Source organism: Microtus pennsylvanicus, chromosome 1 (assembly GCF_037038515.1).
Source record: "Microtus pennsylvanicus isolate mMicPen1 chromosome 1, mMicPen1.hap1, whole genome shotgun sequence".
NCBI classification, from domain to species: Eukaryota; Metazoa; Chordata; class Mammalia; order Rodentia; family Cricetidae; genus Microtus; species Microtus pennsylvanicus.
In genome coordinates this window covers 46,235,070-46,261,700 of record NC_134579.1, presented here as the reverse complement: position 1 = coordinate 46,261,700, position 26,631 = coordinate 46,235,070, and the positions used below count along the sequence as shown (strand labels likewise).

Here is a 26,631-nt window from a genome sequence, read left to right as displayed (position 1 = left end):
GTGTACACACACACACACACACACACACACACACACACACAGACCTATACACTTGAGTGCAGTGCTGGTAGAAGCCAGAGGATGCCATGGAGCTTGAGTTACAGGAGGCTGAGTTGCCTGAGGAGGGTTCTGGGAAATGAACTCTGATTCTCTCAAGGACGGAACCTTCCAACCCTCTGGTGTTTTGCATATAATATGGCAAAGCTAGAAGTCAGGCTGTGCCACTCCACAGGGCTTGACCTATCTAGTTCTGTCTCTTCCAGTACTTATTGATGCTTGCTTGATGCGTTTTATAGGTATAAAAGAGAAACAAAATTTTATCAGAGGATTTCTAATTTTTTGTTTGTTTTCTCTTTTCTTGTGAGGCCAGGTCTGATAGGCCTTGAACTTCAATGTGGCGCAAGCTACTCTCCAATTCATGGCCTTCCTGCCTCCCTACTGCTTGGTTGAGAGGCGTGTGTATGGTGTCCCGCCTAGAGTGTTCGTTTTTAAGCATACAGTGACATAGAGTAGTATATCCATATTGGAGATGGATATTCCATATTCTATCTGCAGGACACTCTCTCCTTCCCAAACTGAAATTCCGGTCCCAGCAAAGAGTAATACCCCTCTGCCGTTCACGGCAGATGCAGGAGTCTGTGCCAGGAGTTGAGGCTCATCGCTGATCCCTACTAAAGTGTGGTTGACATCCTGGCTAGCAATAACTGTTAAGGACTTCGCCAGAGGCAATAGTCACTAATTGCCACCAGAGGACGCAAAGCACTCTGACTGAAGAACTGGATGGAGATGGGATTCCGAGGGCCGGAGCCGGGGGCGCGCGCCGGGCACGCGCCTGGCCGGCCCTCTCCCGGCGGGGGCTCGCAGGGGCGCGCGTTCCGCGGGAGCGTGCGGCGATGGAGGGCGCTCTGACTGCCCGCCAGGTAAGCGGCCTCGAGGGGCAGGTTCCCGAGAGGTGGCTTCGCCGACAGTTTCCGCGGCATGGCTGTGTGAACCCACGCCGATTATGATAATTAATTCCTCTCTTTCCCTCCGCCGTCCCCCACCCCGTACTCTTTGGCTTAATTCGAAAAGTTGTTACCAAGGCAACGGTTTTCTGTGTCTCCCGCGAGCCTGTTCCCGGCTGGGCGGCGGGAGGGAACCGAGCGTTAAGAGCTTGAATTTGGTCCCCGAAATGTTCCAATCCAGATGTCTCAGCACCAGACCCCAGTGAGTCTGGTTCCATTGTGATTTTGACTTGGGATCCCTTTTGCCAGTTTCCCTTCGCTATTCACCCTCGGTTAAAAAGACTCACAGAGTTCAAATCCCAGGCTCTCAGCCAACTTTTTGGTTTCGACTAACATTGCCGTTTGTTTACTACCTTCTCTGACATATGGAAGAAGCTGATTATTGGTCTTTAAGGTGAAAGCCTTCTGTTGCAGGGTAAAAGGTTCTCGGGTTGCTCAACGCTGTCCTCAGAGCATCATGGGGGTTGCGTGTAAATATTTTTAGGGAAGTATTTCAGCACACCAAAGGGGACAGTTCACAAACATTACTGTGAAATAGGACGCAGGTGAACTCTGTTCTGTCAGCTGTCAGAATCAGATAGTGAACCTACAGGCCCAGTGTGGTGGGAAGAATATGACACCTCTGTGGAGTTGAAGAGGCAAAATTGAGCGTGAGGGCGTGACGCCAGGCTCAGGTTTTACAGGTGTGAAATGATGTGTCTATTACTGAGGTAATTGTGGTCTCTGGAGAAAGGGCACGGAAGGCCTTCCCAGAACAAGGTGAAGGGTGGCTTCATACTGAGGCGACAGAAAGGGATCGCAGCGACGGTGTCTGTAGTTGAGCAGGGGTGCTTTGTGTGACTATCCCACGCCACAGGAATGGGCACAGGCCTTCTTTATCGAGTTCCATGGACAACTTGCTCAAGAGTTCAGAGTCCTATTTTGATGAGCAAAGCCTTGGGCGCGATGGGTAAATCTAGAACTCTGAAGAGGGTCAGGAGTGATTGGAGAGGCCTTGTCTTTATAGGTTTAGTATACACAGACTTGTGTGTGACCTTGCTTTATACTTTGGGGATCAGCGAAACTGCTCACTCCAGAAGGGCCACGCTCAGGCAGTGGCCTGAGACTCTGTAAAATGTACAGGTGCAGCCAGCTGCTAGCCAGAGCATTTCCACATAGTGTTAAGACCACTTCCTGGTCTTAAGTCAGTTGGCAAACCCTTAGGGCCTGCCCTTTACCAAGGGCCCATCTGGTTAAGGGAGGAAGCGATAGTCCTCCACAGAGCTCCAGCTCTTAGGGCAGGGTTGCCTGATGCTGTTTGGAAAGTGTCCAAAGCCTGCTGCCATCCCCTCAGTTGGGCCCAAGTTACTTCTCCGGAAGACAGAAGGCCCAAGAGAGGAGTGACTTTTTCCAGTACTGTATGGCCTCTGTGTGAGCAGTGAGGGCAGGAGAGGCCAGGGCCTCTTGTAGTAGTTGTGCCACAAAGCCTAGATTTGGCTTGGTTGGATCTTGCCTTGAGAGTCAGCATTTGATGGTGTTATGGCCGATACTGAACATCAACTTGACCGGATCTAAAATGCCAAAGAGACAAGGTTCTGGGCACGTCTGTGAATGGCTACACTGGACTAGACCCGTTAAGAACTGAAAGAAGGCGCAATTTATTTGTTTATTCGCTGTGTGTGTGAGCATGCTCTTGCCATGGTGCATGCATGGCAGAGGACAACCTGGACAGTTGCTTCTCTCCTGCCACCACATGGGTATCGAACTGAAGTTCTTAGGTTTAGCAACGAAATGTCCTTATCTGCGGAACCACTCACCAGCCCAGGGCAGTGATTTTGATGACCAAAGTCAAAAGGAAGCTCGCCCGATAACCTTTGTTGTTTGTTTTGTGTTGAGTAACTCCCCAAACACCGTGAGGGAAACCTAGTTGATATTGATTAAAGGCACGAAGATTTGCCAGTGGGTGCATTTCAGTAGATGGCGAATTCCGAACTTCAACTTCTGTGTTATAGAAGCAAAGAAGTCAACTTTTTGACAAGTTATTTTAAGGAGAGAGCCAAAGAGACGGCTCAGTGGTTGCTGGTCTTATAGAGGACAGGGGTTCAATTCTCAGCACCCACATGGGGGCTCACAAACAGTTCTAGGAGATCTGAGGGCACCAGGCATGCGCACGGTGCACAGACACACATGTGAACTAAACAAATAGATAAATTTGTTTAAATTTAAAATAGGAAAGAAACTGGACAAACGGAAAGTTCAGGAGAAGATGGAATCCTATAAAAGCTGTTTTTAATAAATACTGTATTTCTAACTACGTCAAATTATGGCCTTTTGTTTGTTTCTTCTCCTCGTATTCAGGTTTGTCCGTCCCTTCCCTTTGTGGCGGATGTATTTAATGTAGATGTCTCTTTTACCACATTGTGGTTTATGAATCTCTTCCTCCAGAGAACCACAGATCAGAATCACCAGGGTGAGGGTCTTCCATGGTAACATCACAGGGTTTAAAATCCCAAGCTTAAATTGAGTTGACTTCCTCCTCTGATCCACTGTCTGGTGCCCTGTGTGCTTTTCCCCATAACCCCAAGGAACAGTCTTGTTATAGCAGAGGCAAAGACAGCAGGAAACAGTGGTGATGTTCTTAGGGCCTGGAGTGTGATGTTCGCGGGGCCTGGCTTGCAATGTTCATGGGGCCTGACGTACGATGTTCTTGGGGCCTGGCATGCGATATTCACGGGGCCTGGCGTGCGATATTCACGGGGCCTGGCGTGCAATGTTCTTGTTGCCTGGCGTGCGATGTTCACGGGGCCTGGCGTGCGATGTTCTCGGGGTCCTGGCATGCGATATTTTCGGGGCCTGGCGTGCGATGTTCTTGGGGCCTGGCGTGCGATGTTCACAGGCGTGGCGTGCAATGTTCACGGGGCCTGGCGTGTCACGATCTCTCTAGTGCCTGCTGACCATCATCTTCTCCACCTCCCTCTAATTGCAGCTCTTCCCCGAGCAGCCACCCGGTGGTGCCATTTCCTTCACAAAGCATAAATCATTTCTTTGAGTCCTCCAAACTGAAGCCTCGGGCCTGCTCAAGACACAGGATTCATTAATTTTAACATCAATATTTTTATAAATCCAACTTTTCTCTAATTCTATCAATGGTGATGAGGTTTCTACTCTGTTATCATTAAAAGCATCCTTGGTTTCACGTGCATATTAAGCTTCTAGGTTGTAGTCTATTCCTAGAATTAGACCCTCCTGGGCTTTACAGATATTTCTCCAAAGTGGTCATTCTCCCATTACATTGTCTTCTAAAATTGTTCTTATCGTTCCCCAGACCATGAACCTCGGGAGGCTAAGAACTTTGTTTTTCTTATTTTCCTGTTTCTAGTACCAGCTAACCTACCTAGCAAATGGCAGTGGTTGGAAGATATTTGCTACATGTATGAATGGTGAATGGTGGAAGTAAAACATTAGTTTCTGTCTTTGTGTGCATACATGTGTTCTTGGTGTGTGCATACGTGTAAGCGTCCATGTGGCGTGTCTGCCTTAGTCACTCCCCATGTGATTTTTTGGTAAAGCTCTCTCATTGAACACAGAGCTCACCGATTCAACAAGGTTTACTGGCCACTGTTGCACCCCCTCCCGGCACCAGGCACATGCCCAACTTCTACGTAGGTGCTGGGGGTTTTAGCCCAGGTCTTCATTCTTGTTCAGGAAGCACTGTGTCAACTGAGCTATCTCTTCATCCCTGATTTCCATCTTCTAAGTGCTTGATATTTTTTTCTTTAGAAATTTACTTATGGGACTGGTGGGATGATTTAGTGGGTAAACGTGGTTACCCTCAAGCCTGGCGATGTGAGTTCAGTCCCTGGGACACACATGATGACGCAGAGAACTGACCCTGGGGAGTTGTTTTCTAACTTGACTTGCACTCATGGCGTACACTTACACACACTTGCACACACACACAAATATTTTTAAACAGAAAGCTTAAATTAAATGAACTTTGGCTGGGCAGTGTTGGCACATACCTTTAAACACAACGTTTAGGAGGCAAAGGCAGGCTGATCTCTCTGAGTTCCAGGACAGCCAGAACTGTTATGTAGAGAAACCCTATCTTGAAACAACAGCAGCAACAACAACAAATAAAATAAATACATGAATTTTAAAAGTAATTTATTTATTTGGAACATGTTTTTCTTTCAAAATATCATTTGTCAATAAATAAATTGTTGTCATTTATTTGCAGGTAGTAAATGAAGGAGATTCAAGTCTTGCCACGGAGCTACAGGAAGAGACTGAGGAAAATCCTAGCCGTGTTGTGGATGAGAATAATACAGTGTCGACCAAAAAGCAAGGACCGAGCACACATAATTGGAGCGGTGACTGGAGCTTCTGGGTAGGGTCTTTAATCTTGACTACAAATTCTCTTTAATTCCGCAACAGTTTATATAATCCTTCATGATTAGCATCTAGATTTTAGATGTTGTGACTTTAGAGACCCAAGGACATTTCTCGTTGTTTTTTCATATGGCCACTAAAAGGCGCTGTTGTCTGATTGATGGTGTGCGATGGTTCGTTTCGGTTTCCTTGAGAAAACACTGCCACACAATTGGATTGTACTTAGTGTTATCAGCCGCATTGGCAAGAAGCTAGCATTGCATAAACTGTTTCTAAGTCTTACTGAGAAACAAGCTATTTTATGTAATTTTCACTTAAGGACTCAGTTCCTGTGGCAAAGGCGGCTGAACAAGGAACGCTCGGCAGTGTGTAATGGCTAGAAGATGGGTTTTTAAGTTAGGAGCTTCAGATCCATTTGAAGTGTAACTCTGTTATCCTTCCAGTTTCCCCACATAAACAGAGACTACGACTTTCCTGTGGGCGCACTGAGATTGTAGAGTCTTCGAGAAGTACACGTCTGTCACGGTGTGACTGCTGACATTTGTTATTTTAATGGACCTCCTTCTAAAGCCGGCATTTCCTGTGAGGATTCTGGTATTGAATAGAAATATAATGCCTCACAACTGGAAGTGGGTTTATCAGGCGCTGCATGGCACCAGTAGTCCCAGCCTTGGTTTATCGGAAACCCGACTTCTTGGATATTCTGTATCCTTGAGGATAGACTTAAAAAGGACATGGTGTTTTAGCAGGTTCTGAAGATTGGTACACAGGCTGCCATCCTCTTTGTAACTAACGGCCAGCACATGGGTGGTGTTGACTCTTCACACAGTCCGCAAGCTGTTACTTCCTACTAAGACACTTAACAACATAGGGTTATTTTTAATTTTTGTTGAGCTATAACCTAAGGAAAACATGTAATTGCTAAGAAATACGCTAAAATAGCAGCAACTAAACATGTCACTTAGAGCAGTTGTATCATTCTTGGTCACTTAGAAAAAATACATACCATTTAAAACCTTTTATTTTTGAAGAGCTAGCATCCTGTAGAGCCTAGGCTGGCCTCCCATTTACTATGCAGCAAGGGCTAGCCCTGGACGTCTGTTTTTTTCCTCCTATTTCTCTTCCCTCTTATTGAAAACAGATTTTTCTCATATAATATATCCGGTTTATGGTTTCCTCTCCCTCCACTCTTTCTAGTTCCTCTCCCCTCTCCTCCCATCTGGATCCACTTCCCTTCTTTCATTAGAAAAGAACGGCTTCTAAGGGATGATAATAAAATAGAACAAGATAAAATGTAATAAGATAAAGCAACAATGATCACAGCAACGTTGAACAAGACAACTAACAGAAGGAAAAGAGCCCAAGAGAAGGCCCACGAGTCAGAGACCTGCTTGTTCGCACACTCAGGAGTCCCATAAGAACACTAAACTAGAAGCCACAGTAGATACACAGAGGAGCTGGTGCAGACTCACACAGGGCCTGTGCGGCTGCTTCAGTCTCTGTGAGTTCATATGCACTTTGATCAGGGTGATTTATGGGGTCTTCTTTTCTTGTTGTGCTCCAACCCCTCTGACTCTTACATACTTTCTGCCTTCCCTTCTTCGGGGTTCATAGCTCTCCCCTGATCTCTGAGGGGGGGATTTGATGGAGACCTCCCAATTACTCTATGGTCTCTCACTCTCTGTATAATGTCCACCTAAGCCTTATTTTTATGGTTTATGTTATGGATTATGTTAAGAATTCATAGCTATCTCCAGAGTTAGACAGCCATGGTGACTCTTGGATGACGTAAAGCAAGAGAAGGAATAACAATGGAAAATCAAAAGAGCAACAGAATAAAAGGGGACTGGAGAGATGCCTCAGTGGTTAATAGCACTGGTCGCTCTTCCAGAGCATCCGGGTTCAATTCCCAGCACCCACATGGTGGCTCAAAACTGTCTGGAACTCCAGTTCCAGGGGATTTGACACCCTCACACAGACATATATGCAGGCAAAACACAAATGCACATGAAACAATAATAAATTATTTTTTAAGAAAAAAGGGTCTAGAAATAAAGGGGGGAATGTGTGTGCAGTGGATGCTTGTGCTTCACATGTGTGGAGGGACAGCAGAACCGACTCTGCTATGTGCAGAAAATGAAGCATCTTGGGTCCAATCACTGGATTGAAATCTTTATTTTCACGAGTTGTCCAGATGATTTACAGATTTAAAAGTCTGAAGAGCACAGGTTTAAAGTATAAAGGTCTTCACTGGCTCAGGTTAGGTTCTTGAGCTAATTATACACGGTTTTAGGAATTTTTGTATAAATTATTGTAGAATGAACTTAAAGATCAAAATAACATCTCGGGGATTTTTAGAGACTTTTCCAGAGATTCCTTACCCAGACACCAGAACATTCCAGAACAGAAAAATAAACATAAAAACCCCTGTCCAGGTTAACTGGAGTTTGGGTTGGCACAGCTAGGAATATGATAATTCTTCACATCTTCACCTGAAGGTTTTTCAGTGTGCTCTTGCCACATTTTAATAAGCTTACATAAGTTGACTAGATCATTGAAGATGTTGTAACTATTTGATAATAATATCAAGCATCAAGGAACGCCAGCAAGCACTCAAGTAGCATAGTCACTTGGGCTGCCTAATTCAAAGGCCACGGTCTATATAACCAAACGACTTTTTAGTACTGGCCCACATTCTAAGAAAAGCAATGGTAGCTGACTTCCTCATTGTGCGGCCAGCATGAAGCGACCTAACAGAGGCCCACATGATGTAGCATCCTTATCCCGATCAGTTATGGTGCTCTGTCCACAGATATGCTTGCCATATCTTCATACAGCGGGCAGCTCAGCGGACCTGTTTGCAGTAGTAGCATTGCCACAGAGAGAAGAGCAGGGTATTGCACTGTGGCATTAAGACTGCTGTAATATTACCAGGAGATGGGAATTTTTAGCTCCCTGTATTCTCATGAAACCACTGCAGGGTATATAGTCTACAAATAATCCACTGTTGAAGAAACTTGTGCAGCGCACAACCGTACTGTAACCAAGAGAAAGGATGTTTAAAGAAGCCAGAAAGAAATTATTCCCAATCATCTTAAATCCCTCTGTTTCTACCACGGACTCTTATCATGTTGGTTTCTTTTCTATATAATTATATAATATGTAATATCGTAAGAAGGCGGAGTCCATAGAATTTAAACTCAACGTGAGGAAGACCACGAGGCACATGACCTGGTATTTAACCAGAATCAAGAACGTCAGGGCCATTTCAGACTCAAAGAATCCAGATCTGTGTCTTTTTGCTTTACGAAAGTTACATTTGTCTCTCTTTAAAAATACATCTCTAGCTAGGCAGTGGTAGCACCTTTAATCCCAGCACTCGGGAGGCAGAGGCAGGTGGATCTCTGTGAGTCTGAGGCCAGCCTGGTCTACAGAGCTAGTTCCAGGACAGGCTCCAAAGCTACAGAGAAACCCTGTCAAAAAAAAAAAAAACTCTAATAAGTTTATTTTATTTATTTAAATTTTTTTCAGGGGTGGAAGTAAAACCTAGGTTAGGTCAGGGGCCTACCACTGAGTGCCATACCTCGAACCAACAGGATTGCTTAATTAATAAAGGAATGGATGAATTGTGAAGGGACCAAACAGAGGGCCAAGAAGTATGGGCTAGAAAATACAAATGTATTCTGGTTTGCTGTTGGCTTTCTAACTACAGTGAACTAGTACAAGAGACTGCTCCGGAAAACACACACTGAAGGTTCAAAGATGTCTCTCCCCAGCAAGACTAGGATTTTTTTTAGTCTCTTGGTCCCTCCCTCGTTTCCCCCTTATTTATTTATTTATTTGTTTGTTTATTTTGAGTGCTCTGTCTGAATGTATATCTGTGTGCCAGAAGAGGGCACCAGATCTCATTACAGATGGTTGTGAGCCACCATGTGGTTGCTGGGAATTGAACTCAGGACCTCTGGAAGAGCAGCCAGTGCTTTTAAACACTGAACCATTTTCTCCACCTCCCTCACTTCCTCCTTTTGAATCTAACCCAGGGACTTTCAAATGCTAAGTAAATGCTCTCCCGCTGTGCTACATCCCACCCCCAGCCAGCTCTGTGCTCTCACTGTCTAAGACTGTACTGTGTCTCCAGCCCTGGAGAAGTGGACTGCCCTGAGCCCTGCAGCATAGCTTTCCCTCATCTACAGTTCTGATTCCACCCCTCGGGCCCACAGGGGATGCAGCACTACAGCTGATCTCCAGGGAGACAGGCTAGCTGGCACCCTTCCTACCCATGGGAGGACCTGTTGTCATTACCCTGACAGCTCCAAGAAGGTGTCTGGTAAACAGGTCCCAAACTTCTTACAGTTTGATGTTTCAAGAGCTAAGGAAAATCAGAAATGTAGAATAATTCATGCAGGCGGTTGTCCTACAGTACTGAACTGAGAGGGCATGTGATGTGAGTGTGATGTAAGATTAATTAGGTGGAAAGGACATTGGAGAGAGGCTGTAGGTGATCTGGGATGTAGACCTAGGATGCAACTTCAGTTGTAAACAGATATTGAGTCATAACTGACAACACCAGTGTGTCTTAGGTCAGTCAGAGGCACACAGTTAAACAGAGGGGCTAATGGTTGTCTTTTCTTGTAAGATTGTTCCGATGCAGGGTACCAGTGTGATTAAGTCTCCATAGTCGACAGCGAGAGCCACCGCTCCAGGTTTCCTACTTAACTCTAGCTATTAAAGCTAGGACTCTTATATGTATTTCTTTATTTGTTCTTGGAAATCGCAATGTTTAATCCTAGAATATGAGAAATGACTTTTATTGTTGACTTTTATACCCAATGAGACAAAAAATGATAACAAATGAGATTGAAAATGAAGCTAATGGGCAAATAAATATTTATGCTTTTTGTCTTTTACCTGTTAGGGAAAGGTATATGGCAAAAGGAATGAAATAGTTTAACTTTTCCTTATGAACTAAAATAACGATGTATCCGATGTGGGTTAGAAACCACGGAGGACAAACAGACAGATCTGCGGCTGGTCTGTTTGTTTAGTTAGCTCCTAGTGCTGTGCACTTCTAGACACTAATGGGAGTAGGAAGGGGCCTCTGGGATTTCGTGCTGTGCTCATGGAAGATGACATAATTTATTGTTGTTAGATACAATAGTTCTTGGATGTGGTGTTGATCATTGACCATCCTTTCTTACTTCAATATTTCATTAAGTTTCCCTTTGAAAATGTTTTTCACCTGTGCATAATCATTTTCTTATTAGCTGGTCTAATTGATGGTTTTATTTTAAAAATGAAAAAAATTATTTTCTGAAATTTGTAACTAAAATTAAAGTCTATATATTTTCTTTAAACAACTGCGATTTTAATAATCCTAACTATATACATAGAATAGAGGAGATGTAAATACTGGATATTTGATTTAGAAAGAGAAACAGGAAAAAGATGAAGCAGGAGAATTTAAAAAGTGCTTAGAATTCAAATTATGTCTTTCTTTTTGCTCTAAAACATTTAAGAATAAAAACCTTTGCATCTTGAAATACTTGAAATATTCAGATGATAACTAGCATAGAAGACGCTTGAAAGCAGCTTCTAGGTTGCAGTCCAGTGTATGCTTGATTGTCTCAGGGGCCACAAGGCTCAGTTCTGCCCTGCCTGACTTGTGGTTGTGCTCAGAATTCTCACAGCTAAGTTCTGCTACTAAAGAGTGGGGCTGAGACTTAGCGCAGCTCTGGTGTATTTGGCACACATAGGAGTAGCTGATGGTGTGCTATATATTTTGTCAAAAGTGGCCCCACAGGATTAATTAGTGTGTTTGTGATGTACTTTGGCGAGTTTGGGGAAAAGCTGCCCTTCAGTCACCTGTGTGCCAGGGCAAGCACAGCCCATGCTCATTCAAACCTATAAAGTCTACGCTATGTTTTATTCGATGGCCTAAAAACAGAATGAAGTTGCCTTTCAGTTTCATAGTTTTTAAGAAACTTAATTCTAAACTGGGTGCTGGTGGTGAACACCTTTAATCCCAGCACTGGGGAGGCAGAGACAGGTAGCTCTCAGCGAGTTCAAGGCCAGGCTGGTCTACAAAGAGAGTTCCAGAACAACCAGGGCTGTTACACAGAGAAACCCTGTCTTGAAAAACCAAAACAAGAAAAAAGGGGGGAAAAAAAGAAAGTTAATTCTATTTGAAAATTACTATATATATATATATATATAGTAATTTTTAAATAGAAAATATATATAAGTATGTATACACACACAGAGCACTATTTTATAAATTGAGGTATCTTCTAGTATTTTTTACATTTAACAGGAATTAATATTTTTTGCAATAGGAGGGGGCTGTTTAACGTAAATAAACATTTTAATAAAACTGTCTAGAAATTCTGAGTACAGTGTTGTAAACTGTGTGTGAGCATGTGTGTGCTTGGTATATACATATGTGTGTGGATGCACACACTTGGGTATACAGGTGTGAAGGCCACAGGTTGATGCTGGGTGTCTTCCTTAGCTGTTTTCTATGTTAGTATATGTCTCTTTGTGAAATGTTGGCAAGGAAGGAAATCTGCATCTTCAAACTGAAAACAAAGAAACTTGTCTAGCTAAACCTGGGCTTAGGTGGAGGTGGGAGTGAGTTTTGCCCAAGAGTTTGGGAATGGAGTATAATACTCTACAAGTGAGCAGGAGGAAAATTGATAAATGACATACTGGGGTTCCAAAACTTATAGGCTACAGCTATGGAGTAGTAGAGGAGATTGTAGCTCGGTGGACAGCATTAGATTTGCTATGCAGACCTGAAAAAATGAATCTCCAAGTAAGGACTTAATAGAAAGAGATAAAAACGCACTAGTCAGATTTGAAAACCAACAAATCCAAGGGCTATATGGAAAACACATGTTCATGGAAATAATGATGGAATGGTGAAGTGGGAAATCGAAGCTGAAGAAAGAGTCAAACTATGTGTATTACTCAGATTGTATCACTGACAAAGAGAGCAACTGTAGACATTACGGGACAATGGACATGTACCAGACATCAAAGGGAGTTTCAGAAGATGGAATGGACATGGAAGATGAACAAGGGATTTGAAAATCAGGAGGCTCAGCGAACCTTCCAAAGAACAACTTAAGGAGTATATTAAGTTGGCATATGTAATGGCAGTCATTATACCAGAAGCAGCTAATGTACACAGCAAGTGAACGCCGGCAAAGATGCTCTTGTTCATTCATTCGAGTGTCTTTGATATGTATCATGCTCTAAGTGAACCAGATGGTACCCCAACCACCCTAGAGGTTACAGTTGGAGTGCTAGATGGCTATTTTACAGATAAACAAATGCATCATGTTATATTAGGTAGTGCTAAAGCTACGAAAACAATAAAAGAAATCAACAAACACAGAAAATCAAAGGGAAGAAGAAGTAACATAAGCTAAGAGGCCCAAGCAGCTGCATTGAAAAGACCCTAATGATGGAGGTAGGAGAGAGAGAGAACAGAATCATTTGAGGAGCAAAGGGGATGGTTTTCCAGCTTCAGGAAATCCATTGGTACCTACACTTAGGCATACATACTCCTCTTCCAATAATTAAAAATAAGTGGCTAGGTGTGGTGGCTCACACCTTTAATCCCAGTACTCAAGAGGCAGAGGCAGGCAGATCTCTGTGAGTTCGAGGCCAGCCTGGTGTACAGAGTGAGTTCCAGGACAGCCAGGGCTGGGTAGAAACCATGTCTTACCCTCTTCCCTGAAAATTTACTGGCAGAAACCTGACTGGCACACTGGCTTTTAGATTTTGGTTCTGATCTTCCAGTGTTAAATTTGACATGTAGTTGTCCAAAGAAATAAAGGACCAGGAGAGGAAGCATTCATAACTCATTAAAACCTTATCTCCTTAAGGATGCCCACGTTACCATTAAAAAAATATCTTTTGAGGGCTTGGAAAAGAAAAAAAAATCAGTTTTCACCAATGGAGTGTCACTGCGCATTTCAACCACACTCCAGAGCAGGCCCTGTGCCCAGACATAGTCGGCCCCACAAAACTTTTGTGGAGTACCTTCCAGAGAAGACTACTCAGACAGGGGTTTCCTTGGGGTGTCGGGGATCCCAGTGTGTCTCTGAGTCTTCCTTAGGGTGTCGGGGATCCCAGTGTGTCACTGAGTCTTCCTTAGGGTGTTGGGATCCTAGTGTCTCCTAGCCTTCCTTAGGGTGAGCTTCTAAGTGTAAACACCCTGTCCTGGGTCGACACACTTCAGTTAGCAAGAGCAGTCAGCCAGAAGTAGACCTACAGAAGCCAGAAGGCAAGGGTAGTTATTTAGAGACTGCCCCAGAACTGTGGACTTTGGTGGATTAGGTCTTAGTTTTAATTTTGGCAGGTGGTGCTGTCTGCATGCTGAGTTTTATGGCTTGTATGATATTCTTCTGTTGAAGATATGGAGCAGCGGACTACGTTTTGGCCGGCTAGCTTGACCTGAAATAATTACACGGAAACTGTATTCATTTAAACACTCTTGGCCCATTAGTTCTAGCCTCTTATTGACTAGCTCTTACATATTGATCTAACCCATTTCTAATAATCTGTGTAGCCCACGAGGTGGCTTACCAGGGAAGATCTTAACCTGCATCTCTCTGGAGTGGGAGAATCATGGTGACTGACTGACTCGGCTTCTTTCTCCCAGCATTCTGTTCTGTTTACTTCACCCACCTAAGGGTTGGCCTATCAAATGGGCAAGGCAGTTTCTTTGTTAAATGAAAGTAACTCCTCCATCATTCTTCCATCATGGAGTCAGTTGTGCTAAGTAAGGTTTGGGGGTTCTGATACAAAAACACTGACTCCATGTTTTTTTGTGCTCTTTTCATTTTATTTAGTTTCGTTTTGGTACTTGTCTGTCTGTTTGCTTTTTGTTTCTTTGTTTGACTTTCTTTTAGGTTTGTTTGTTTTTTGAGAGAGAGAAAACGTTAAGTTGGGTGGGTAGGAAAGTAGAAAGGATTAGAAAAAGAGTTGGGGAGGGGAAAAGAATAAGATCAAAATAATTGTATAAAAATGTTTGGGTAGAAACTTGTCTAATAAGAAATCATCATAAGAAAAAAAGTTTTATTTGTGTAGCTATAATGAGACCATGGACAAGCTCATTTATGAAAAGAATAAAGAAAACAGTAAGACTCAGTTTCAGAAGTTAGCAGGGTCTGCAGGCTGAGGGTCTATGGTTAGTGAGACTGCAGTGTGGGTTTCTGCTTGTTTATCCTGCATCCGGCTTGTCTCTGTGTCAGCCTGTGGGCTCGCAGAAGGACAGGAGAGCAAATGAGCTTTGTAAAAACTCAACTGTCTTGTAATTAAGCCACTCCCTGTCAACAGTACCAGAGCACTCGGGAGCACTCTCTCACACACTACGGTGTTGGGAGAGTCAGGGGTGTTGTTTGTTTAGTGCTGGGCATCGAACCCAGGTCATTGCATAAACTAAGCAAATGCTGTATCATGAAACTATATCCCCAACCCTGGAAATTAACTTGCCTCTGTGTGTGTGTGTGTGCTTGCGCACACACCAACACCCCAGAACACTTGGTAAAGCCTTGATGGTTTCACTAAGAAATCTTAAAATATTTAAAAATGAAGTTCTAGTTCTGCATAATCTTTTCCATCATTTTAGATTTAAAAAGAACAAATCTCAATTCATGTTTTCACCCTTACAGTGTTTTATCTCAAGTTGAGGAAGTTCCTTTGTGTTGACGCCTTGGGGTGGGTTGGCTTGTTTTAGGGTCGAGCTGGCACTGGACTGTTTTCACACATTAGCTCTGCATCAAGTGAAAGCTAAGATGTTTTTCTTCTTTGTATCTGATTAATACCGTGGATCACATTGATAAACTTTTGCCTATTAAGGCAGTCATGGGGCCCTGGGTCATGCTGTATTACTCATTTTTTTCATATCGCCGAAGGGTATTTGTTCACACTTTAAGGGTTTTTGCATCTGTACTCCTGAGGCTATTTTTCTATCATTTTCTGTCTTTGTAATATTTCTTATCAGTTTTGATATTAGAGTAATACTTGCTTCACACAAGGAATTGAGATTTGCTCTTTTCTAATTTAATATTTTGAAGGATTGTGCAGAGCTGGGACTGAGTTTTTAAACATTGACGATTTCTCTAGTGAAACCAAGTAGGACTAGAGATTTCTGTTTTGGGAAATTTGAAATTATATATTCAATTTCCTTGTAGGTTGTGGGCCAATTTAAATGAACTATTTCATAATGAGTGAGTTGTAGTAGTTGGTATATTTTGGGGAACCAGGGAGTTCCTCCAAGGTGATATATTTATATATTATAGAGGTATGTAGATTTCCCCTTATTTCCTTTGAGCTCTGTAGTGTCTACAGTGTTATCCTATTTTTAATAATTAATAATTCATATATTCTCTCTCTTTGCTTTCTTCATCAGTCTTGATAGAAGTCTGTCCATTTAGTTGGGTGCATTAAAAGAATGATCTCTTCCTCATTTATATGTCCTATTGTTTTTCTTGTATGTGTGTTTCAATAAAAAAATTATTCTTTTTGTTACTATTTTTTTAACTTAAAAATATATTTTTCCTCTTCTGAGTTCTTGACCATGGCATTTAGATCATTCTAGGCCTTTACTTTTCCCCCTTTCATCCTAACCTCTGTTATGTAGTCTGATTATACTAATACATAGGATATAGTTAGACTTAAAATAGACATTTTATTGTCTGTTGCTCATGTTTCATATTATATTTGCTCCTCTATGCTCCATTTTTTATTTCTTTGTCAAATATTTTAGACTATTATTTTAATTTTAAAATTACACACACTTAAATATTTTAAGTTGTACATGTGTGTGCATGATCGTGTGTGTGTGTGTGTGTGTGTGTGTGTGTGTAAGCTCGTATGTGGAGGCCAGAGGACAATCTGTGGGACTCTGTTTTCTCCTTCCACCTTCTGGGTCCTGGCTACTGAGCTCAGGTTGCCAGGCTTAGAGACAAGGACCTTTACCCCTGCTCTAGTTTTCTGTCACTGTGACACCATGACCAAAAAACGGCTTTGGGACAGAAGGCTTTATTTGACTTCTACTTTCAGGTTTATCATTGAGGTCAGGAACTCAAGCAGGAGCTCAAAGCAGAGACCATGAAAAGCAGTTTGCTGCTCTGCCCTCTGGCTCAGGCTCAACTTAGCTTTGAACCACGGGGCCACCTGACTGGGAGCAGTGCTGCCCACAGTGGATTGGGCTCTCCTGCATCAATTCATCATCAAACTAATCCTTCACAGACGTGCCCACAGGCCAATTTAATCTCGGCCATACCTCAACTGAGGCTTTCATCTCAGGTGCCTCTAAGCTGTCCAGTTGGCAGCTGAAGCTAGGAAAACCCCTAAATTCATCAAACATGGTTTTCGTTAGTTCTTTGAACAGTTGGTTGATCATTTCTTTGAGGTCTTAAACTCTTAAATCCGATGCCCAGAACCATCAAAGATTGTTTTTATTGCCTGCTGACTTTCTCTTTCCTGCTGCTCCTCCTGTTTTATAATCTTTATTGCCAGTTGGATAATTCTGATAGTGTTAGTGATAGTGGAGATAAGAGGGTTATCTCCAGGCTCAGTTCTTGAGGCCTGCTACAAAGAATTCACCAGAGACGGTTAGATAGTAGCAAGCAAAGTAAGAGAATTTAAAGAAAGATGAGCTTCAGAAGGAGAAGGCAGGCTGGGGCAGGTTTGAAGGTACTGTTTCACAAAGGAACCACGCTTTTCTGTGTATAATTTGCTGTGTGTAGTTCTACATAGAATTCCATGTGGTGTGTGTTATATTATATTATATATGTATGTGTGTACATGTATATATGTATATACACCCACCATTTGGGGTGAGATTTAGTAGCAGTGCGAGCCCTGGATTGTCTGCGGAGACTCTGGAGGCCTCTGCACTGCGCTTGTATCGGTGGCGTGAACCACTTCCGGTCCGCCTCAGCTGGGGAGTCCAGCATTCCTCCTTTCCAGAGCGCCTTTTCCACATCAGTTTAGTAAGGCTGTGCGTGAGGCCTTCTGGGCCTTGCTCTCTGCCCTACTCATCTGCCTCAGAAGCATTCTGGATTCTGATTGCATTCTTCCTGCCCAAAGACTTGTCATTGTTGATTGTGTTTACTTAAGAACTCAGCGTAAATCTGGGTTTGTCCTATGCTGTGTGGGAACGAGTATCTCTGCGGTATTTATCAGTGATTTTCTTTTCTTTTTAAGGCTGACTTTCTAGGAGTCACCCTATGTATTGGTCAGTGCTTACTAAACGGTGAGCTCAAATACAAAGGTCCAGAAAGTCTTTCCTTCTACTGGCAGACCTGTGTGTAATTAGGTAATGTGGTCAAAGTTCAAGCTCTTCTCAATTGTCCCAGTTTCTATGGCTTCTCATATCTCTCATGTCACTAGGCAGGAATGTGTGGGAGGCTCAGGCCATCTCTGGCGTCTGCTCAGATCTGCTGCTGTTTGGTCAGGACAGTGTCAAGCCCACATGGCCTCATTTCCTTCTAGATCTCTCCACCAAGGCCCTTGCTAATTTCCACTTGGCTCGTTCCAGTTAGGACCATACCCTCAGTCTGCCCAGATGACTTTAGGGTTTTCCCTTTTACTTCAAACACAGCTTTTCAGCTTTCTCCACATCAGCCCCGCCTCCTCTGTCAACACAGCTGCCAGATTGCATGCATGGCCTGTCCTGCATTCGCAGAACTATTGCACCGATGACTCTGGAAATGTTTGTGCTCCTTTTGTATAAGGACATAATGTTGACAGAAAGTAAACGATTTTTAAGTTTCACTCTGAATGTGTTTTTTATAAGCTATTTCAAGTGGAAGTAAACAGAAATCTAATCTTTTTATTGTTTCAGATCTCGAGTTCCACCTATAAAGACAGGAATGAAGAGTACAAACAGCAGTTCACACACCTGCCCGATTCCGAGAAACTGATAGCAGGTACTCAGAGCCCCCCAGACGCAGAAAAGCACAACAAACGACCATACGGAGAGATGGCTAGGGCTTCGTGCGGGAGGGACTACCTTAAGGAAATGTCCCACCATTACTTACAGTTTTGTAAAGAAAGCCGTGTCCTGTTTACAGTTAGACAAGCTAAGCCAAGTCTAGGTAAGGGAACAGTGATTTCTGACCTCAGAGATACTATGTACGAAGAAGAAGTGTGCCTTATGGTTTCTCCTGGTACTTCCATATATGACTTGTAAGGAATATTTAGATTTGATACTCATCATATAATAACTCTGCTGAGAAAAATATACTCTTCAACAAGTGTACTGACAGAGCGATTTAATAAGAATGTTCTAGGAATACATGTAGGAATAAGCCATTATTCATGTTATGGTTCATGTTGAGTTTTTGTATATAGTAGGCTTTGGGGTAGCAGGTTTAGTCATTTCTGCTACAGAAATGCTTTCTTGTGTGTATTTGTGTATGTACATACAAATCTGTAAGTACATTGGCATATAGGGTACATGTGTGTGGAAGCCAGGGCCAATGTTGAATGTCTTCAAATGAGTTCACCCTGTGTTTTGAGACTGGGTCTCTTTCTGAACCGGAAGCTCCCCAGTTGATTGAATTCCTTCCGGCTTCTTCCCCGTCACTAAGATTCCAAGTACATCACCATACTCAACTTCAGATTTAAATATTGAACTTAACTTGATTACTTTTGTGTGTAGAGGTATTTGCCTGCATGTGTATCTTGTGCTGTGTGTGTGTGAGCATGCACACACCATCTGAGGCCAAAAGAGGGCATTGTATCCCTTAGAACTGGAGTTACAGGTGAGTATGAGTCACCATGTAGGTGCTAGGGGTCGAACCTGGGTCCTCAGGAAGAGAAGTCAGTGCTCTTAACCTCAGAGCCATTGCTCCAGATCCCACATCCAGGTTTGTATCACTTTTGGGGAATGAAATCAGGTCTGGTGTACCTAGGTTGGTCTCAAACTCAGTGTGTATCTGAGGATGATTTTGAATGCCTGACCTCCCAAGTGCTATGATCACAGACAATCGCCACCACATCCAATGGAAGAAAGATATTCCTATGATAAAAAAAATTTAAATATGAAATTGACGGAAAAGCGGTGGTCGGGTATGGAAGGGTTTAGAGGGAACAGAGAGGTAGTTGTCTCTTCATTATAATGGAATGTTAATTGTTAAAGACAATTATTACTCTTTTGCTATGTTTCCAATGTTTCTTGCTAGCCTCCCACTTAAAGCCAAATGCTTTTCATAGAAATAGTTCTAAAATGTACCCTTTTCACTCTGACCTTGCTTTATTTTGTTGAGGCAGGGTGTTGCTATGTACTCCTGATTGGCCTGGAATGGCTGGCCTTAAACTTGGAGTTATCCTCCTGCCTCTACCTCCCAAGTACAAGGATTACAGGTGTGTTACCACCATGCATGGTGATTTGTACCCTTTTTGAAAGATATTAATTTCATTGTCTAGTGGAAAATACTCATTGTAAAACTGGAAAGCCACCTAGGAAAATGCAGAGAAAAAGAGTGACCCTTCTGTCTGTATAATTTGGTTACTAGTGTTTTGTCTTTTATACATTATTTTTAGTGTGTGTGTGTGTGTGTGCATTTTTTTTCTGACTGGTACAATAAACATGTTTACTGTAGATATTTCAGATATAAAGGGGAGAGTGGCTGACCCGGGAACTTTTGTGGTGTTGGGATGGTTCTGTATGGGATTTGGGTAGTGGTTACATGAGTGTTCATTGGTTACATGGTATCAGGGTGGTGGTTACATGAGTGTTCATGGGTCACATCTTTGTTGAGAAACTTGGTTGCTTAAAATTTTTAATAACAACCAGTGTATCGGGGACATGCCAGGATAGAATGCTAATCATGATGATGAAACCATGTCTTAAATGAGTGCAATGATTCCATCAAGAGTGGGTTGCCATAAGTAGTTGCCTGTTGTGTGATGTCTTACTCTTTAAGCTTTTTGGGGGGGCCTGCAACCCAGCTCCCAAAGAAATCACATGGAAGTGTATTCTTAGTTATAAACCTCTGGCCTTAGCTTGGCTTATTTCTTGCCAGCTTTTCTTAACTTGTATTAGCCCCTCTGCCTTTTGCCTCTGGGTTTTCCCCCATTCTCTTGCTTCTGTAAATCTTACTCTTACTCCATAGATGTGTAGCTGAACCTCCTTGTTTTCCTTCTATTTATACTCTGCCTGCTAGCTCCACCTATCCTTGCTTCTGCCTCCCTATTGGCCATTCAGGTCTTCACAGAGTTAAACAAAAGCAGCATAAACAAAACAATACACCTTAAAACAATATTCCCCAATAGTTGCCCTTTGATAGGTCAGGAAATTGGATCCAGGAAGTCTACTTCCAAGGTCCGTGGATACTCAATCCCTTGTGTAAAATAGTATAGCATTTACATGGAACATTCCTTTAAATGTTTAAATCACCTCTGGATAACTAGTAGTGCCTCACACAATGTAAATAATATGTAAATGGTGTTATGTGTAGTTTTTAGGGAATAGTAGCCTGAAAAATTTTATGCATGTTTAGTACAGATATAGTTCTTTTAAAAAGAAACATTTTAAACTTACCTTTGTGGCTTAATCTGAGGAGGTAGAACCCATGGCTATGGAGGCGTGACTTCAGCTGTCTATTCCCTGTCTCTTTCTGCTGAGACTCTAATAGCAAGGAATGTGTCTAAAATTCATATCTTGGTTTCTTAAGCACCACTCCTCCTGCAGAAACTGCTGGAGCACTGTGGTGGTTTGAATAAGTATGGTCCCCATAGACTCATGTGTTTGAATGCTTGGCCCATAGGTAGTGGCACTATTAGGAGGTGTGGCCTTGTTGGAGGAAGTGTGTCACCATGGGGGCAGGCTTTGAGGTTTCACACGCTCAATCTACACCCAGTACACAGGCTCCCGCTGTCTTCTGATATAGATGTAGGACTCCTAGCTCCTTCTCCAGCCCCATGTCAGTCTCCATGATGATAATGTAACCTCTGAAACTGTAAGCTAGCCCCAATTAAGTGGTTTCCTTTATGAGAGTTGCCATGGTCCTGGTGTCTCTTCACAGAAATAGAAACCCTAACTGAGACACTCAAGACCAGTGAGGATGAAGCATTTTTTGTTACAGTACCAACAGTGGGTTAAGAAAATGAAAGCAGGCAACAACTTGAAACAGCTGCTGATGTTCAAAGTTAGAATATCTTCAGCAATAAAATAACAATGATTTGGGCTAAAAACCTGAAGAATCAAATAAATATCCATGAGACCATATTGCAATGAATAAGTGCTTGAATAATTAAACAGTTATGGAGGAGCAACAATCTTCCAGAATCCCAAGCATATTTAGGTAATTTCTATGCTTGCTAAAAATTTAAGTTTCAGAGGTTAGGGGCTGGAGGGATGGCTCTGTTGGTGAAGTGTTTCCTGAATAAGTGCAAGGACCTGAGTCTGAAGCCTAGAGCCCACATAAAAGCCATGTGTGATGATTGCTCTCCCTTCTGTGACCCCAGCAAGGGGGGCGGGGACAGGCAAAACAGTGGAGCTCATGGCCAGTTTTCCTAGATCAATCGATGAACCCCAGGTTCAGTGAGAGACCCTATCTCAAAAAATGACACAGCTCAGTATTTAAGAGCACTGGCTGCTCTTTCAGAGGACCTAGGGTTCAACTCCCAGCACCCACATAGCTACTCACAATTGTCTTCAGGGGATCTGACCCCCTCCTATAGACATGCATGCAGGTAAAACACCAGTGCACATACAATAAAAATAAAGAAAATACAGGGCTGGAAATTAGTCGTTTGGATTTGGTGAAAGTCATTAGTGACTGAAGAAGAAGAGGTGGCGGCAGTGGCGGCAGCTATGACCTAGGGAGCCGAGTCGTACCTAAAGCTACGGTCCACTCAGCTCTTGCTCTCCATACTTATGCCAGAAGAGAGTTTTTGAAATATTTTAGCTGACCCCTGAGTGTTGATAAAACTGACTTAGCCAACGTTATTCCCTGCCTAGCATCTAATACGGATGGGTAAAGTACTAGGGTCACCAATGAGAACATTTCCAGATGCGTCCATGCTAATTAACCAACATTTGGTGCTGGACACTGGTAGCCCTATTTTAAGGGCTTATGACCTCCTTTGATAGATGCAGTCCTTGTGTTTAGATTGTTAGTCTATTTATCTTAAGCATAAGTGCAAGATTATAGCTATTCTAGTTATCCTGTAGAAAAATCTTCCCATTCAAGTACTAACTGGGTCCAGCCCTGCTTAGCTGTGCAATCAAGTGCATTTGTGGTGGCATGGCCATAAACTTCTTTGAAAATTTCCAAGTGTCTGCACTAACATGGCTTTATTTTACTCTTTATATTCATTTGAGTCTTCTCTTTTTTTCTCTACTAATCTCGAGCTAAGAAATCTTTATTAAAATCTATAACTACATTTGAGCCAGTAATTCAACCTGTAGGAAAAGGATACAATGGGGCACATCAATACCCTCAATGCTTCCAGCTCACCATGAGTATAGCTAGAGTAGGGCGGGGCTAGGGCATGGGAAAGGGAACCAGATGTTGTAGTATACACCTTTAATCCTGGCATTTAGGAGGCAGAGGCTGGTGGATTTCTGTGAGTTTGAAGACAGCCGGGATACACAGACCAAAAAAAGAAAAGAAAAAGAAAAAAAGAGGAATTGGGCATGTATTGGAATTTATTGAAACCTATGTTTTATGTGTATATGTGTTTTATCTGCATGTATATCACCATGTGTGTGCTTCATAACAGTAGAGGTCAGAAAAGGGTTTCAAATCTGTTTGGTATTATATACGCTTTTGTTTTTTTGGGGTCCCACCACCCAGCTTCCCAAATGAATCACACGCAGAGGCTTATCCTTAGACTTGAATGCCTGGCCTTAGTGTGTCTTGTTTCTTGCCACTTAAATTATCCTGACTACCTTTTACCTCTGGGCTTTTACCTTTCTGTATTTCTGAATACTTTTCTTACTTCTTTCTCTGTGGCTTGCTGTGTAGCTGGGTGACTGGCCACTGGTGTCCTCCTCTCCCTGTTCTCTTCTTCTACCTCTTCCTTGTTTTTTATTCTATTTATACTCTCTGCCCGCCAGCCCTGCTTATCCTTGCTCCTGCCACGTAATTGGCCGTTCAGCTCTTTATTAGACCATCAGGTGTTTTAGACAGGCAAAGAATCACAGCTTCACAGTGTTTAACAAATGCAGCATAAAAGCAACACACCTTAAAATAACATTTCCTTAAAAAAAAATCCTCTCAAATTGGGGTTAATTGCTTTCTGGGTACTGGGTACAGAACCCAGGTCCTCTGCAAGAACAACGAGTACTCTTAACCACCCAGCCATCTCTCCAGTCCCATGCCCCTTGGGTTTTATTAGTCAGAAGTGTATCCAGTCTGCTCAGATGTTTCCACAGGTAGTTGTAGTCAACTTTGAAGTAACAGATTACCCAAATTACACATTGGAAAAACTTAAGTTTTCTTTCTTTTCTTGTTTTAAAAGTTGTTTTACACTGATGACAACTTATGCTGGAGAGGTTGTGGGGAAAAGGGAACACTTCTGCATTGCTGGTGGGAATGCAAGCTGGTACAACCCCTTTGGATGTCAGTGTGGCTATTTCTCAGAAAATTAGGAAACAGCGTTCCTCAAGACCCATCAATACCACTTTTGGGTATATATCCAAAGGATGCTCAATCATGCCACAAAGACGTGTGCTCAACTATGTTCATTGCAGCTTTGTTTGTCATAACCAGAACCTGGAAACATCCTAAATGCCCCTCAATCGAAGAATGGATAAGAAAAATGTGGTACATTTACACAGTGGAGTACTACAGAGCAGAAAAAAATGACATCTTGAATTTTGCAGGGAAATGGATGGAGTTAGAAAATATTATTTTGAGTGAGGTAACCCAGACACAGAAAGACAATTATCACATGTACTCACTCATAAGTGGTTTTTAAACATAAAGCAAAGAAAGCCAGCCTACAAACCAATCCCAGAGAACTTAGACAACAATGTGAACTAAGAGAGACTTATATAGATCTAATCTACATGGGAAGTAGAAAGTATAAAAAGACAAGATCTCCTGAGTAAATTGGGAGCATGGGAACCTTGGAGGAGGACTGAAGAGAGGGGGAGAGGCAGGGAGGGGATCAGAGAAAAATGTAGAGCTCAATAAATATCAATAAAAAAATTTTTTTAAAGTTGTTTTAGCCTTGGAATGATCTGGGTCTGAGTGTAAGGATAAAGCTAGGCTGGTGTGAGGAAGACTGTACATGGGAAGAATATGAGCTATGTAGTCTATGGCCGAGAATGCAGGACGAGACTGAACAGTTGGAGTGGTTTCCCTCTGGAGGCGTCTACCTCGTTTACCCAAGAGCACTCTTGTGTCTTGTGTGTGGGAAAGTGGGAAGAGGCATGCTGATTGACCTGTCTCACAGCCACCCTCTATCCAGTGACAAAACACCAAGATAATCAACTTGGAAGAGAATGGAAGAATTAACTTTAACTCCTGGTTTCAGATGTTCTTATCCATGGTCCATGTCGTCATTGCTTTGGGGCTTGTATTGAAGCAGTTAATTATTGCAGGGTCTGTGTAGTGGGGTAGTGGATGAAGCCGCCACATCACAGTGACCCAATTTCCTCCCAATAGACCCCCCCCAGTTTATGGGTTCTGTCACCTCTAAGTAGTGCCGCAGGCTGGGAACTGAGCCTTGAACATGCGGCCTGTGAATGACACCATCCTCCCATTCTTGCTTGTTGAAAGGAGACTTCTACGCTGTGACACTAACATACACCAAAGGCTGCACCATTTTCGTGTGGTCCCACCATTTCTGTTTCTCTTATATTAAAGCTGGGGGACTGGTGCTGCCAGTGTTTGGAGAGGAGGTGAGTGTGGCTAAGGTCTGCCTCAGGAGCCTGTCAGTCAGTTACTGCATGCCTGTCCCTGTTGCAAACTCACCTCTGTGCACAGGTAGGGAATGAGAATGCAGCCTTCTCTTGTCCATTTTGGAACCCAGGCTTCATCCATTTATTTTATACGAGGGTTTATTCATTGGCATCTGCTTCCTGTCTTCTTAAACTGTATACAATCCTTGAGTCCACTAATGTACCTCCCTATCCCACCCTCAGCACTCCCTTAAATTTAATTGATTAAATGTTGTCTTTGTCATCTCAAAAGATGTTTGTAGAAGGGGAAGGAAATAAACACACCTCTAGGTAATATCCCTTCCAACTTGCACCACTTATATGCATTGCTTTTTATTTTTAAGTAATGGTATGCATACTTTTACTCTTTAAAAGACTTGTTTGGGAGATTCTTCTTTTTTGGTGATGTTATTGTCCAAAATTTATCTTGAGTGCTCTGATTATCTAGGTGAACAGGACTGAGGTATAAACAGGATAATGTTGTATTGAGGACATATAATTCAGTACAAAATCTGTTGCCAATTCAGAATACCTCTCCACAAAGGCAGAAGAATACATTCTTAAAAAGCAATTTGTTATTGGTTAAACATAAACTAAAATGTGAGCCAGCCATGGTGATGTATGTCTGCAAGTCTAGCATTTGGAGGCAGAGGACACCAAGTTTCAGGCTGGCCTATGACACATAATGAGTGCACCCCCAACTTGAGCCACTTAGACCCTGTCTGAAAACAACAACAGTAACAAAGCAAAGCCTACAAATAAGAACAAAACTCAGGAGGTGGTGTGTGTGAGATCACAGACACAGACAGGCAGATAGAACTGACTAGTTGCTTCCAAAGTTTAGATACAGCTGGGTGCCGAAGATGCCTTCAGTGGGCAGAGTGCTCACCTCACGTGTTCTGTCCTCAGTACCAGATAAACTGGGTGTGGTCATACAGTCCTGTGGTTCCAGCAGTGGAGGGTGGAGACAGGGGATTAGGGTTCAAGGTCATCGTTAGCTACAAAGTGAGTTGGGGTCAGCCTAGCTAGGCTATATGAGAACCTGTATGAAATGAAGGAAGAAAGGGAAGGAGGGAAGGAGGAAAGGAGAGAGAAAAAAGAAGAAAGGATGACCAGTCCCGAAATAAACCAAGTTGACAGCTCCATGTGTCACATTTAATTCATCTCAACCTTACCTGGTAATTAGGGAAGGCAGCAGGGACAGCGAGAGGGTAAGATCCACTGGAAGGGTAAACACATCTTCTGACGGACGGGTGGTTTTGTGACAGGAAGCCAGTGAAATTAGGCTTTCGGCTTCCCAGATGACTCCTGGGTCCTGGAAGAAACTTCCCCTGGGCT

General features: G+C 42.7%; 1 protein-coding gene across 2 annotated transcripts in view; it reads left to right on the top strand.

Annotated features, from left to right (window-relative positions):
* The first annotated feature begins 825 nt into the window (after positions 1-825).
* Positions 826-26,631, top strand: part of Gramd1c (GRAM domain containing 1C) — a 78,238-nt gene continuing 52,432 nt past the window's right edge. Inside the window, exons 1-3 of one of the 2 annotated variants that reach the window (XM_075963317.1) lie at positions 826-920; positions 5,224-5,373; positions 18,238-18,322. In XM_075963317.1, the coding sequence (XP_075819432.1) occupies positions 894-920; positions 5,224-5,373; positions 18,238-18,322 (262 nt within the window). In that variant the 5' untranslated portion in view covers positions 826-893. Of the gene's footprint in view, positions 921-5,223; positions 5,374-18,237; positions 18,323-26,631 lie in introns of those variants that run through there. The other variant, XM_075963324.1, reaches the window with a different exon arrangement.